The 15,609-nt window shown below is 44.3% G+C and overlaps 1 protein-coding gene across 1 annotated transcript in view; it reads right to left on the bottom strand.

The window, feature by feature from the left end:
- The window catches only part of OCA2 (OCA2 melanosomal transmembrane protein), a 227,071-nt gene that overhangs the window by 45,965 nt on the left and 165,497 nt on the right, over nt 1-15,609 (bottom strand). Inside the window, exons 22-23 of the mRNA XM_039914722.1 lie at nt 14,277-14,370; nt 6,966-7,059 (exon numbers count right to left, since the gene is read on the bottom strand). Coding sequence (XP_039770656.1) covers nt 6,966-7,059; nt 14,277-14,370 — 188 coding nt within the window. The remainder of the gene's footprint in view (nt 1-6,965; nt 7,060-14,276; nt 14,371-15,609) is intronic.

The raw sequence follows: 15,609 nt of genomic DNA on the forward strand, positions 1-15,609 counted from the left end.
CCATCACTGTAAACACCATCACCATCATCCCTGTCTCACTAATCCATAACCTCGGCATTATCCTCTACTCTGTGGTGAGCAAGAGTGACTCCATTACGTGAAACAAAGCATTTTACGAAGGAACCCCTCAAAAACAATAAAGAAGGAGGAATTTGATGAGGAATTGCCTATACAGAAGGAAGACTCTGAGGAGGCACTCAACCATCTTTGTCTCCTCAGAGTCTTGCTTCCCAGTTCCCAATTTCAGCTTTCACCGTTGGGCAGAAGAAAGACTGACAGAGGCACACGAGATACAAAAACAGCATACGGGGTGGGTGCCTGGGGAAGGGTAGCCGCCCTCCCAGCTTTACCCAGTAACAGGCTTGAGACAGCAGGCAAGTCAAAGCAGTGAATCAAGACCTGCCATGACCCCCCAAAACAACCTTGAGTGGATAAAAGGGGGAAGAGCCAGACCACTGGTGCGGTGGATAAACCAACTCCATCACCAATTAGATGGGTCACCATGAGCTAAGAACAGGACCACGCGGGCAGGACTGAGACTCGCAGCCGAACAACCGAAACAGGGGGGCGGTGCCACCTAAGATGACGCGGCCGAACAATCGAAACAAGGCGTTCGCTCGCTGTGAGCTGAGAATCAGACCCCAGGCGGTAGCAGAAGACCACCTGAGATCTATGTCAAGACCCCTACGACATGGCCACCGGAAACCACCTATGACTTGAGCCAGGACGATGTGCTGCAAACAAGCCAGACTCCTCAAACTCTTCCCAAGTGGGAACACCTGCAAGAACCTGGGGGAAACAGGTGGATGGGTAGCTCTGTATGTGTGTGTTTTTCCCCCTTCACAATTACATTACTAAAAATTGAATAAAGCTTTCCACTACATGCAGTGGTGGTTTGGTTTCACTATGGCTTGACTTGTCACTGAGTGCCTGAAGGGACCATAGGGGGAGATGGAAACCCAGGGACTGACCTATATGAGAGATACCTGACAGGACCAGGGATGGACAAAGAGAGTAAGTGCCTGATGGTGTGAGACGGGGTCATGACAACCTCAACTCTATCATTCGACCTGCATATCAGGTTGTCACAAAATCCTATTGGTACTGCTTTCACATAATCTCTAGAAGTCACCCCTTCCCCTGCACCCATCCTGCCATCATATTGACCCGAGCACCTATCATATCCTGTTTAACTAATGAATCTACATCAGGTCGACCTCTTTGCCTCCTGTTTCTCTCTACTCCAGTCTATTCTTCCAAAAAAATGCTCAGTCCATCTCTTTCCTCTCCTCAAAAGCCTCCAGTGGTTGCCCGTTCATCTCCATCAGCTTTAAAGGACTCAATCAGCTCTCTCCCGCCAACCTTATCTCCCTGATTGCCTACTGCCATCCAACTCACCCACTTCTAACTCTGACCTATTCACTGTGTCTTCACCTAATTTCTCACCACTAGCCCCTTGCTCACGTCCTCCATCTCTTGGAATTGCCTTGGAACTTCCTTTCCCCATCAATACTGATAACTACGAGAAATGAATAGAATATACAACCATATAGACAACCACTTCCTCCACCTTAAAAGCCTTTCTAAAATCAAATCTCCACCCAAAGGCCTTCCCTAAGTTCTCACTTACCTTTCTAAGCCTTCCTTTCTGTGTCGCTTACACGCTTTGACATCTACCCCTCCCCAAGCCCCAAAGCACTTATGTACCTACCCATCTATAATTTATGCTACTGCCTGTCTTCCCCTCTAATATCTAAGCTCCTTGTGGAGAGGGATCATTTAAAACTACTCTATTGTATTGTACTCTACTCAGCAAATGCTCAATAAATACCACAGATCAACTGATGGATTAAAATCTGCTGGATGATGAGCTTAAGCTGAGCAACTGCAAAAAGAGAAAGAAGACGAACCGTTTTAGTGACACGGTAAAGCAAAATGGAAAAGCATCGGACAGGCAACAGCTTGAAGAGCCGTTACTTGCATATGTTGATAAAAAAAAACCTCACTAATAAAACTGTCATCATCACTAGAACAATGGCAATACATAAAAAAAGTTTTTAATCACCCCAAGTGACTTTACTAAATCACGAAAATAAATTTCTCTCAATACTACGCCACTTAGCATTAAAAAGAAATGTTACGAAACTACTGAACCACAGACTATTGAACTATAGATTACTGAACCACAGCTTTCTTTTCTACCCTGTAAAATTCACCTAATTCACAATAGCAACCAATTTACTAAGGATCTTTCAATGAACTGCTCCTGCGGTTACATTATTTGAAATTAGATGTGATTTCCCAATCAAACCACTCATTAGAAAGCATTTAGAATCATTCATTTTCAATCTTCTCTTGCACGATGATTTACAGTGCACTATGTGAATGGTTTAAGTGCCTGTGGAAGTAAATCAAGGTAGTATATTAAATACAAAGAAGAGCTGTGGAATACAAATTCAGGGAATCTCTGAACGTATTCTGAAATTCCAGAGTCGATAAAAATGGCAAGATATATAGCAATCAATCAATTTAACTTATTGAATACTTACTGGGTGCTTGGGGGAGTACAAGAGAGTTGGTAGACAGGTTCCCTACCCACAAGGAGCTAACAGTCTATAGAGGGAGAGAGACACTAATATATAAATCATGGGTATGTACACAGGTGTTTTGGGGCTGAGGGTGGGGTAAATATCAAATTATTTCAGGAGTACAAATCTGAGTACATAGGTGACACAGAAAACAATTTTCAGGTAAGTCTTTTTATTCAATTTAGTCATTTCTAAATACTATACTAGGTCCTTGAAACCCTTCAATCAATTGTATGTATTGTGTGCAGAGAGCATAGAGCATAGACAAGGTTAAGCAAGATTCATGGCTCTGCCTTGCTCTCACGGCGATGGGGAAAGCACGTTCGTGCTTCATTCAGCCAACTATGCCATCAAAAGAGTAGCCTAAGGATCTGCTGGTGTGTGTTCCTGATGTTAAAAGCTCTTGTAAGGCCTATAACCCCTATAAAGAGACCTCGGTGTTCTTCCCAAAACTTTTTCTTGCCTTATGTCTTATTATTATGGTATTTGTTAAGCACTTTGCCAAGGACTGTACTAAGCGCTGAAGTGCATACAATTTAATCAGGTTGGACACGGTCCCTGTCCCATATGCGGCTCAGAGGGAGTAGAATTTAATAGCTATTTTACAGATAACGAAACTGAAGTACAGAGAAGCCCGTTACCTCACCCAAGGTCACAAGCACGTAAGTAGCTGAATCGCCATTAAACCCAGGTCCTCTGATTACCAGGCCCTTGTTCTTTCCACTAGGCCGCTTGCTGCAAAAATCATTTTTACGCTATTACTTTTTGGTCTGAAGTCCCAGCATAATCCAGATAGCACACAGTTGTCTAGGCTGTTCAATGGGCTCTGTCCAGAAGGGTTCTAACTAAAATCATACTTACAATGGAGAGGGACATGCCCAGAAATACTTACCCTTTTGTCTTTAAGATGATGATAATGTTCTAAATTTTAAAGTCATCCACGGCTCCTCATTGTCTCTTAACTCACGTGTTGAATTTACTGCCAAATTCTACTGGTTTTACCTATGCAACATCTCATAGGCAACACCCCCTCCGCTCCACCCAAATACATCTCACCCTGGTACAAGGTCTGGCCTTGTCACAGCCTGGTAATTTTACCAACCTCCTTGCTGGTATACCTGCCAGTAGCTTCTCTCCACTTTAATCTCTAAAGCACACTACTGCACGGATCAACTTCTTGAAGTGTCTCTCTCCTCCTCTCCTCTCACTCCACTGCCAATTCCCTCTCCTCATAGCTCTACACCAGCTTCCTGTCGTAGATCTCCTCAGAGATGGCGTCAAGGGACTTGTCCCACCTTACCTTTATGCTCTCTTTACCTCCTACTCCCTCCAAGCCAATCTTCCGAATATATCGACCCTCCGACCCTCTGGCATCTCACTCACACCGTTCTCCCAGCTTGGAACTCCCTCCCTTCCCAAATCTGGCAGACCCCAGATCTCCCTACATCAAAGTCCTTCTCAATTCTCACCTCCTCTGCAAGTTTACCCTGATTAATAATAATAACGATGATATTCGTTAAGCGCTTACTATGTGCCAAGCACTGTTCTAAGATTAATTGCACTCAGAGCAGTGCTCTGCACATAATAAGCGCTTAACAAATACCAATATTATTATTATTATTATTAATTCCCAATCTGCCCCAATTAATTCATAAACACACATAAGCCACCTCTGACAGTAATTTATACGCATCTTCAACACTTTTGTGTACATGATTATTCCATTTTATATTCAATTTTTTTTGCTACTATATTTTCAAACATTTTTATATCTGTAACTTCCTGTGGGCATGGCACATCTCTTCCAAGAAGCTTTCCCTGACTAAGCCCTCATTTCCTCCTCTCCCACTCCATTCTCTGTCACCCTTCCACTTGGATTTGCACTCTTTATTCACCTGTCCCTCCCACAGCACTTATGTACCTATCCATAATTTATTTATTTATATGACTAATATAAACTAGACCGTAAGCTCTCTGTAGGCAGGGAACATGTCTACCAACTCTGTTATGTTGTACTTTCCCAGCAGAATAAATATACCTGATGGATAGATTGACTGAACGTAATAATAATAATAATCTTGGTATTTGTTAAGCGCTTACTATGTACAGAGCACTGTTCTAAGCCCTGGGGTAGATACAGGGCAATCAGGTTGTCCCACGTGAGGCTCTAAGTTAATACCCATTTTACAGATGAGGTAACTGAGGCACAGAGAAGTTAAGTGACTTGCCCACAGTCACACAGCTGACGAGTGTCAGAGCCGGGATTCGAACCCATGACCTCTGACTCCCAAGTCCGTGCTCTTTCCACTGAGACACACTGCTTCTCTGTCTTTGCTCTGTATTCCCAACCACTTAGTATAGTGCATTCCACAATGTGGGCACTCAGTAAATACTAATACCACTAGCAGCAGACTGTAGTGGATAGAGCACGGGCCTGGGAGTCAGATGGTCATGGGTTCTAATCCCAGCTCCACCAATGGTCTGCTGTGTGAACTTATGAGTGATTGTACTAACAAGGTAGTGGTTTGGATGGAGATGAAAGGGTGGATCTTGGCAATGTTTTGAAGGTGAGACCAGCATGTTTCGGTGAAGGATTGGATATGTGAGGTGAATGAGAGAGGACCAAGGTTGTGTCCAATCAGGTTGGACACGGTCCATGTCCCAGAAGGGGCTCACAGTATTACTCCCCATTCTACAGATGAGGTAAATGAGGCATACAGAAATTAAGTGACTTGCCCAGAGTCACGCGGCAGACAAATGGCAGAGCCGGTATAGAAGCCAGGTCCTTCTGAGTCTCTGGCCCGTGCTCTAACCATTTAGGCCATGCCGCTTCTCATTTTACAAAGCAGCATTGTTTTTTCTTTGATATTAGCTCTCTCCTTTCTCAGTATATATATATAAGGAAGGAGAAAATGCAAATGAAACGTTCATTCAGGATTGACTATGAACAGCATATCTCCACTTTTCTCTACTTTTTGGTTCAGTGCATACCCTAAAAGATGGTAAGGTGCAGAACACTATTAAGTATTGTCTGCACTAACTGACTGTAAAATCATCCAAATAGATGATTTTATGGTCATAAAATATTACCATATTTTTCTGTTTTCATTGGTAGCCATCTCTGAATGGATAGGATTATCAAATATAAAATTCTCATAAAATTCTGATAAAGAAAAATTTGGTCATTTATCTTATCCATGGTTATTTTACGGTCAACTAAAGTTGCATTTTAGAAAATAAAACCTTTAATGGTGCACAAGGAAGACAGATGCTGGTTTTTTCAAATCTACTAGTAGACAGTAGTTTCCTACATCTGTGGTAATATTTAGTGCAAGCTTGGTTCAACTTTATCACATTTGCTTTTTTGTTTCCGAAGAAAAATGCATTTGCAACCCGATATCCTAAGAGAGAAGACATTTTTCTTTTCTAAAACAAGTCCTTCTCATATTTTTCAATACTGAAGTTGTTTGAAATGCTGCTAGTTGCATGCGTGGTCAATGAGTGAATTTGAAGGACTTGGCATTTTTTCCCATATATATCTATATATATACATATAGATATAGAGATATACACATATATATCTGGATATATCTCGATAGATAGTTATATTTACATATATATATATATCAAATGTCATTGAATTGTTTCCAATTCATAGCAACTTTATGGACATATTTTCTCCAGAACGTCCTGTCTTCTGCCATAATCAGTTACCTTGCTAACAGCTCTTCCATTACTGCTGTTACGGTTTCTAATAATAATAATGTTCATATTTGTTAAGCGCTTACTATGTGCAGAGCACTGTTCTAAGCACTGGGGGAGATACAGGGTAATCAGGTTGTCCCACGTGAGGCTCACAGTCTTAATCCCCATTTCACAGATGAGGTCACTGAGGCCCAGAGAAGTTAAGGGACTTGCCCACAGTCACACAGCTGCCAAGTGGCAGAGCCGGGATTTGAACCCATAATCATAATCATAATGAAAATAATTATGGTCTTTGTTAAGCACTTACTAGGTGCCAAGCACCGTTCTAAGCGCTGAGGAAGATACAAGGTAATGAGGTTGTCCCACGTGGGGCTCATCCCCATTTGACAGATGAGGTAACTGAGGCACAGAGAAGTTAAGTGGCTTGCCCAAGGTCACACAGCAGACGAGTGGCAAAGCCGGGATTAGAACTCGCACCCTCTGACCCCCAAGCCCGGGCTCTTTCCACTAAGCCACGCTGCTTTCTAAAGATCCTTTTAATGGCCTCAAGCGCTGGAGTCACCTAACATTAAATGGTTTGACTCAGCTGGAGTTGGAGTTAAAAAAAGGAATCGAGACAAACGTATTGAATATACAGTTAAGTTAAAAGTGAGAACAAGCGCAAACAGATACCTGAAAAATTCCATGAAAGAGAAGCCGTAGCCGTGTTGTTCCGCAATTCCGGCACAAACAACATTTGCTGAGGCGCCAATCAGGGTCCCATTGCCTATGGCCCAAACATAAAAGACAGTTAAACAGAGAGGACCACATCAGCTCCCTCCTAATTCAGACCCAGTGATTCCCGACAGGAAAGAGCCAAATCCCTTACACTTTGAGCACCTCTCCGGGAATTCCGGAATCCAAATGAGAAACCCATTGCTTATAAATATGCTAACCTCTTACAGCTGGAGCAGCAGCTGTTCTGTCATTCGAAGTAAGTTACAGAAAGAAGAAGAAATCTAACGTTGCATCATCAGCATGCTTCAGAATATTCAGCGAAATTGGCCCATTATTTATTTTTGCTAAAGATGGAAGGTGCCATGAAAAGCAACATGAACTGGGTGATCAGAAAATGTAGGAAGAAAGCACATGTTTCAGTGGCAAACTGATAGCTGAGAGAAAGGCGCTAAAATCTAAAGAATCCTTTCTTCTGGAAAAGTAATCTCTGGGATGAAAATACACTACAAAGCAGAGAAAACAACTAATGCTTTTTTCATCAGGAGAAGCAGCACAGACTTTGGAAAGAACCTGGGCCTGGGAGTCAGAGGACCAGGGTTCGAATCCTGATTCTTCCACTTTTCTATGTGACCTTGGGCAAGTCAATTACCTTCTCTGTTCCTCAGTTTCTCCATCTATATAATGGGGATTTAACATCTGTTCTCCTACTTAGACTGTGAGCCCCATGTGGGGCAGGGTCCATGTCCAAGCTAAGTGGCTTGTATCTACTCCAGCAGTTAACAGAGTGCTTGGCACACAATCAGTACTTAATGAATATCATTATTATAATTATCATGAGCTTTAATGATATTTAATGACTCTCCCATGGTTCAATCACTCAATCAAGCAATCAATCAATGATATTTATTGATCACTTACTGTATGCATAGCACTGTACATATGAGTACAGAGAGTACAGATGAGAAGCAGCGTGGTTCAGTTGAAAGAGCCCGGGCTTGGGAATCAGAGGTCATGGGTTCTAATCCCGGCTCTGCCGCTTGTCAGCTATGTGACTGTGGGCAAGTCACTTAACTTATCTGTGCCTCAGTTACCTCATCTGTAAAATGGGCATTAAGCCTGTGAGCCCCCCGTGGGACAACCTGATCACCTTGTATCCTCCCCAGCGCTTAGAACAGTGCTTTGCACATAGTAAGCGCTTAACAAATGCCATTATTATTACTATTATTATGTGTCCCTAAGTGCTGGGAGGCTGAGGATGGGGTGACTCTCAAGTGCCTAAAGGGCACAAATCTAAGTACATGGTTCCTAGAAAGATTTCATTCGAGCTTATATCAATTTGTCAATCAATTAATAGCACATTTACTGTATGCAGAGTACTGTATTAAGCGCTTGGGAAAGTACAATTCAACAGTAAACAGACACAGTCCCTGCCCACAACTAGCCTACAGTCTAGAGGGGCAGAGGATAGACATTAATATAAATAATGAATTACAGATATGTACATAAGTTCTGGGAGGCTGGGAGGAGCAAGTCAGGCTGATGCAGAAAGGAGTGCGAGAAGAGGAAAGGGGGGCTTATTCAGGGAAGGCCTCGTGAACGAGACGTGCCCTCAATAAGGTTTTGAAGCAGGGGAGAATAATTGTCTGTTGGATTTGAAGGGGAAGGGCCTTCCAGGCCAGAGGCAGGATGTGGGCGAGGGGTTGGCAGCAAGATAGATGAGATTGAGGCACAGCGAGAAGGTTAGCATTCGAGGAGCGAAGTGTATGGGCTGGGCTGTGGAAGGAGAGTATCAGGGTGAGGTAGGAGTGGGCAAGGAGATTAAGTGCTTTAAAGCCAATGGTGAGGAGTTTGTGTTTGATGAGGACGTGGCTGGGCAACTCCTGGAGGTTCTTGAGGAGTGGGAAAACGTGTCCTGAGCGTTTCTGTAGAAAAATGACCCCGGCAGCAGAGTGAAGTATGGACTGGAGTGGGGAGAGAGAGGAGGCTGGGAGGTCAGCCAGGAGGCTGCTCTGCACACATTAAGTACTCAATAAGAAGCAGCGGGGCTCAGTGGAAAGAGCCCGGGCTTGGGAGCCAGAGGTCATGGGATCGAATCCCGGCTCTGCCACCTGACTCTGTGCCTCAGTGACCTCATCTGGAAAATGGGGATTAAGACTGTGAGCCTCATGTGGGACAACCTGATTACCCTGTATCTCCCCCAGTGCTTAGAACAGTGCTCTGCCAATAGTAAGCGCTTAACAAATACCAACATTATTATTATTATTAAATGCAACTGAATGAGTGAATGAATGAATGATGCAATAATCCAGGAGAGATCCGATGAGTGATTGTAATAATGTAATAATGCAGTCTGGATGGAGAGGAAAGGGCAAATAATGGAGGCGAGTAATGAAGCCATATCTGTTGACTGCCAGTCTTGTGCTCTTTCCACTGAGCCACACTGCGCCCCACGTCAGGTGCTCAGTGTACTCCCCTGGCCTTCAGGACCATCTCCCTGCACCCTGAGCACGGTTGGCTCCTTCCTCAGACTCGCCCCACCAGTGAGAGATGGAACTGGGGCCATGTTCGATTGCCAAGGGATGGACGTTCAACCCATGTTTCCCCAGTCCTCGAGAACCTCCAACGGTCGCCATCCACCTTGGTATCAAACAGAAGCTCCTTTCCGTTGACTTCAAAGCACTCAATCACCTTGCCCCCTCCTACCTCACCTGGCCATTCTCCTACAACCTACCCCGCACACTTCTCACCTCTAATAGCAACCTACTCACTGTACTTCAATCTCGTCTATCTCACCACCGACCTCTCATCCTCACCCTGCCTGGAACGCCCTCCGTCGACATATCCGACCGGCAATTACTCTCCCCACCTTCAAAGCCTTATTGAAAGCACAACTCCTCCTCCTCCCCCTTCTCTGACTACTCATTTCCTCTTCTCCCACTCCCTCTGCACCACCCTTGCATTTGAATTTGCTCCCCTTATTCATCCCTCCCTCTGGCCAACAGCACAGAACAGTAATGATTAGTATTTGTTAAACGTTTACTATGTGTCAAGTGCTGAGGTAAATATAAGCTCATCAGTTTGGACACAGTCCATGTCCCACATGGGGCTCCCAGTCTTACTCCCGATTTTACAGATGAGATAAATGAGACACAATGGAATTAACTGACTTGCCCAAGGTCACCCAGCAGACAAGTCATGTAGCCAGGATTAGAACCTAGGTCCTTCTGACTCCCAGGCGGCCCATGCTCTATCCCCTAGGCCCTGCTGCTCCCCTATGCTGTACACATACGTCATTTATTTATTTTTATTAACTTCAGTCTTCTGTTCTAGACTGTCATGGGCAGGTAATGGGTCTACCAACCTTTTTATATTGTTATGTCATACTCTCCCAAGCATTTAATGCAGTGCTCTGCACACGGTAAGCACTCTCTAAGTATTATTGATTGAATAAATACAACTGATTGATTAGTAAGAGAGAGAGAGAAGAGAGAGTGAACCCTGGCTCACTTTCTACCTCTGGCCTGGAACGCCCTCCCTCCTCAAATCCGCCAAATGCTCTTCCCCCCTTTAAAGCCCTGCTGAAGGCACATCTCCTCCAGGAAGCCTTCCCAGACTAAGCCTTTTCCTCAGCTCTCTCCCTTCCACGTCACCACAACTCGCTCCCTTTACTCTTCCCCCTCCCTGCCCCACAGCACTTATGTATATATCTATACTTCTGTTTATTTATATTGATGCCTGCTTACTTGTTTTGATGTCTTTTTCCCTCCCTCTAAACTGTAATCCCACTGTGGGCAAGGGATTGCCTCTTTTTGTTGCTGTATTGTACTTTCCAAGGCCTTAGTGCAGTGCTGTGCACCCAGTAAGTGCTCAATAGATATGACTGAATGGATGAACGAATGAATTCCACTGAACAGCTGGAGACAGCTGGATTTAGGTCCAGCGGAAGAAGAGGCTGATCAGGGCATATCTGAGGATGCTCAGAGACTCCCACCGAATGAGGTGAGGGACAGTCAAGCAATCCAAACAGCAAGGGAAGATTGATCGGAATCTCTAATGGGATCATTAGAGCAAACTCCTGGGAATAAAACACTGGGAACCACCCATAATCCGTGCAGATCAAGCTGTCAGACTCAGTGCACCTGGATCCCCGTAGCTCCGAAGCCTCCGTGGGCCTTGGGCTCATCCCAATTGGAGGAAAACTGCAGCGGCCTGCCCCTGCTCGGCACTGATGTCACAAATGAGGCACAGATCCCACCACTCCAAAAAGGATCTGTCGCAGATCCTCTACGGCGTAAGGTCCTCGTGGGCAGGGATCGGGTCTAGCACCTCTACTGTACTGTAACCTCCACAAGCACTTAGTAGAGTGCTCTGCACACATTAAGGGCTCAATCAATACCATTAATTGAGAGCCACAGAAAGGCAAAAATGAAAAGTCTGTCACTGATAAAAGTCTTCACTCATCTTCCATCGTCAGGAAGCAAACAAAACCCTAAACAACATAATTGGCTGAATGCCTGTTCAACTGACAGCTAGGACACTGGCCCAAATGGAGATGAATAATTACTTAAAAGAGTCAAATGGGCTCCAGCCTATCTTTTTTGCACTTTTCCCTTTCTTCTCTTCTTCCTTCTTGTCCACCTCTCATTTCTCCCCAACATCCCTTTGTCTGTCTCCTATCCTGTCTCACCGCCTCACTCCATCAGTCTCTCCTCCTCCTCCCAACCCCACGTGACCTTTCTACCCCACCCCCTTCCCCATCATATCTCCCCTTCTACTTCCTCCTCCCTCCTTCTACTTCCTCCATCCTCTTAGTCAAGCCCTCTATCAGTCTTATCCAATGGAGAAAAGAAGGGAAAAACTGAGAGCAGGCCTGACCCAAGGGTTTTCAAGTAGAGAAACTGCAGAATGAAGGGGGAAAATTATTTCATTACCTTCTTCACTGAAGCACGTCAAACCAATCCATCCCATCAGCTAAACCCAGGCTTTTGGGTCCCTTTGGGGAGGACCTGTTCTCTTCCTACTTGGCCCCAATCTTTCCTTTTCCTGAGGTTAGGATATTTCACCCAGAAACTTGGGTAATTCTAACTGCTCTTCTGGTTGCCAGCGACAGAGTAAAACTATCAATCAGGTCTCAAGAAGTCTGGACTGCTCGGTAGGAGTGACCCACAATGGGTCACTAGGAATGAAGTTAGGGGTGTAGAGCAGAATGGCAGCAGAGTCAAATGTCCATCTCTCGCTATGATGCAGAGCGCCCAGGACTCAATGTATGTGACTTAGCGTGCCTTCCATTGAGTTCCAGATGTAAGTTGAAACAGCCTGAATCTGGCTCCAGTAATAGAAAAAAATCTCACATCAGATATTCCAGAAACTCTGGGTAGGCGGGAGTGGCCGGGGGTTGCAGAAGGAAAGGCAGCGGTGGGAGAAATGAAAGGCAGCAGAGATTACGAGTAGTGTCATTTAAATACTTTCAGCAGAAAAGGAAGGAGGAGAAGAAGAAAGAGGAGGAGGAGGAGGAGAGAAAGAAGAAGAGGACAAGGAGGAGAAGACAGGAGGAGACAGAGAAGAGCACTGTACTCCACGCTGGAGTTGATTCAAAATAAGTACAGCAGGCACAATTCCTGTACCACATGGGGCCGACAGTCCAAGGGGGAGGGAGAGAGAAGCAGCGTGGCTTAGTGGAGAGAGCCCAGGCTTCAGAGTCAGAGGGCACGAGTTCTAAACCTGGTTCCACCACTTGTCAGCTGTGTGACTTTGGGCAAGTGACTTCACTTCTCTGTGCCTTATTTACCTCATTGGTAAAATGGGGATTAAGACTGTGAGCCCCACCTAGGAAAACCCGATAACCCTGTATCTCCCCCAGCATTTAGAAGAGTGCTTGGCACACAGTAAGTGCTTATCAAATACCATCACTATTATTATTATCATTATTATTATTATTACAGGCATTTTATCCCCATTTTAGAGATGAGGAAACTGAATCATAGATGAATTAAATTACTTATCCAAGGTCACACAACAGCAGTGGCAGAGCCAGGATGAGAATCCAGATCTCCTGATCACCACCCTGAGTTCTTTCCACACCACCATACTGCTTCTGACTCCTTTCCCTGCTCCTGAAACAATGAGGGATAAAAAACACTGTTTCCTCTGAAACTTCCGAAACATCCAGGGACCAAAGACTTTTCCCAAAAGATGGAGAATTACTGGACAAAAATCCTTTCTAAGACTAGTCTAGGAGAATCACAAAATACTGCCTCAAGAGGAAAGTCGAGGTCAGAGGCAACTAAAGAGAATTGGATCACGAAACTTTTGTCTTTAGTTTGGTCTGCAATTAAATAATACTGTAAATAAATCCAGGAGTACTGGATTGCTTCTCTTGATGACAAGGATGAGAATTCTGTTGCTTTTGAGAATTCTGTACTAATTCACAGTGGAAGGCCAACAGGTTACTTCTCTCACTGAGCAAAGACAGGCAAGATTGGAGAGGATTCCCAATCTGAATAAGAGGAAAAGCCAGAAGACAGCTCAGGAGAACATGTTTTTCCCTAAGCTTAGCTATGGCCCCTTCCAACCCCATTTCTCCAATCTTGTCTCTTACATTTTCCCACTCTTCACTATCATATGCACCAACGTCAAAAATCAGCTTCCTCTTATCCTCTCTCATTCCTTTCATTCCCTCTTTTCATTCCCCTTGTCCCCAACTTCCTTATTATTATTAATAATAATAATAATGCTGGTACTTATTAAGCGCTTACTACGTGCCGAGCACTGTTCTAAGCGCTGGGGTAGATACAGGGTAATCAGGTTGTTCCACGTGAGGCTCACAATCTTCATCCCCATTTTACAGATGAGGTAACTGAGGCACAGAGAAATTAAGTGACTTGCCACAGTCACACAGTTGACAAGTGGCAGAGCCGTGATTCAAACCCATGACCTCTGACTCCCAAGCCTGGGCTCTTTCCACTGAGCCACGCTGCTTCTCACTGTTTATTCTCCCTCATTTCCAACAACTGACTTCTGACTCTCTTCTTCTTTTAGTTCACCTACCTAGACGCTGGCCTAAACCACCCTTATTAAGGAGCTGCCCCTAACTGAGACATTAATTACAGAATTTTGACTCCAACCAATACGTGGAAGCACTTCTAGAAACCGTTCCCTGAAAGACTTAATGTGAGCTGCTTGAAGCTTCCTTTTCGGGAAGGTAAAATGGCTGCGGCAAATGACCCAATCCACAATACTCCACAAGGATGAGACACAGGAACTCACCTCCTAGACAGGCTCCCATGGCCAGAGCAAAGATCAGTGGCTTTGCAGGCAGATCAACACCTGGATCTTGGCTCAAGTTGAGAAGCACGGGAATCTGAAATGGAAAATAGAGCTCTAAATCAATAGCCCAAAGAGATGGATTTCCACGGTAGGGTCAGGGGACATGGAGGTGGGGATTGGGCGCACTAGAGAGAGCGAGCAGTCACTGAAATAGAATTGTGAAAAGGTGCCTATAAGAATGTGCCTTTCAAGAAACACGAATTTCCCATACCTAATATTCTTGCACAGTTACCACAAATTCCAAGCGGCCAGACACCAAGACACTAGCCATGGCTGGGTTTTTGCTTACTGTGTTTATATTATCATACTAAAAAACACGACCACAAAATCTCAAATCGAAGGACTTGCTGGAATCATGAGAAACAAGAGGATGCAACCTCTGAGATCATGGACACCTGTGCTGGTCCAAGCTTCTTCTGGCCCTCCGGTATTCTGCGAAAGTGCTTTGCCCAGAGTTAGCACTCAATAAATCCTACTGAGTGATTGTTTGACTGACTGAACTATCGGGGGCTGGTTTACGGTGTACAGGGGGATGAGGGTATCTCTGCACTGTATCTGATTTCAAGTAGCTCCTTTCTATCTCTAAGCTAAGAGCCAGTGAGGAAGTGTTTGGAACCAATTATGAGAATAGAGGGGAACAGACTGAGGTAGAGGAACTTACTCCTCTTCAAACTTTCCCCTCATCCCTCTGCTCCCTTCTCACACCGGATTTCCTGGTAAGAATTCCTAAGCCATTTTTCTGCTTGACAAGGTTTGGACCTGTCAAAGTGTCTTCAGGGGTTTGGTGTATACGCACGTACCATCTTTTGGAGAATCTGGGTATACAGAGGGGGATTTACAGTGCATAATGTACAAATTATGACGACATCTGGGATAGATTCTTTTCAGCTCATGGCAGCTTTTCATAAGCTGAATCTGTTTAGAAACCTTAAAAAAAAATAAACTCTTCTTAACAACATGTTTTGGACATATTTTACGTCAAGTTGAGTGAAGAATCATGGTTAAAAGGAAGGAAACTCCTGAACTCCACAGAAAATTTGGTTCTCTCTTTTCTTTTCCTTAGCTCCATTCTTTCTAAAACTTTCAAAAGGATTTCATATTCACGATCTTTTAGTAGTTCTTCTCTTTTTAACACATCAGACTTCAATTGAACTTTCCACAAAGCTATCACTCAGAATCCTAAATGAAATGTACTCTTTCTTTGTGTCTGAATAACTGCCATTATACGGCCCTTGGCTGTTCTATGTTTTCAGCTCATCTGCACATTGATCAG

This window comes from Ornithorhynchus anatinus, chromosome 18, assembly GCF_004115215.2.
Source record: "Ornithorhynchus anatinus isolate Pmale09 chromosome 18, mOrnAna1.pri.v4, whole genome shotgun sequence".
Lineage (NCBI taxonomy): Eukaryota > Metazoa > Chordata > Mammalia > Monotremata > Ornithorhynchidae > Ornithorhynchus > Ornithorhynchus anatinus.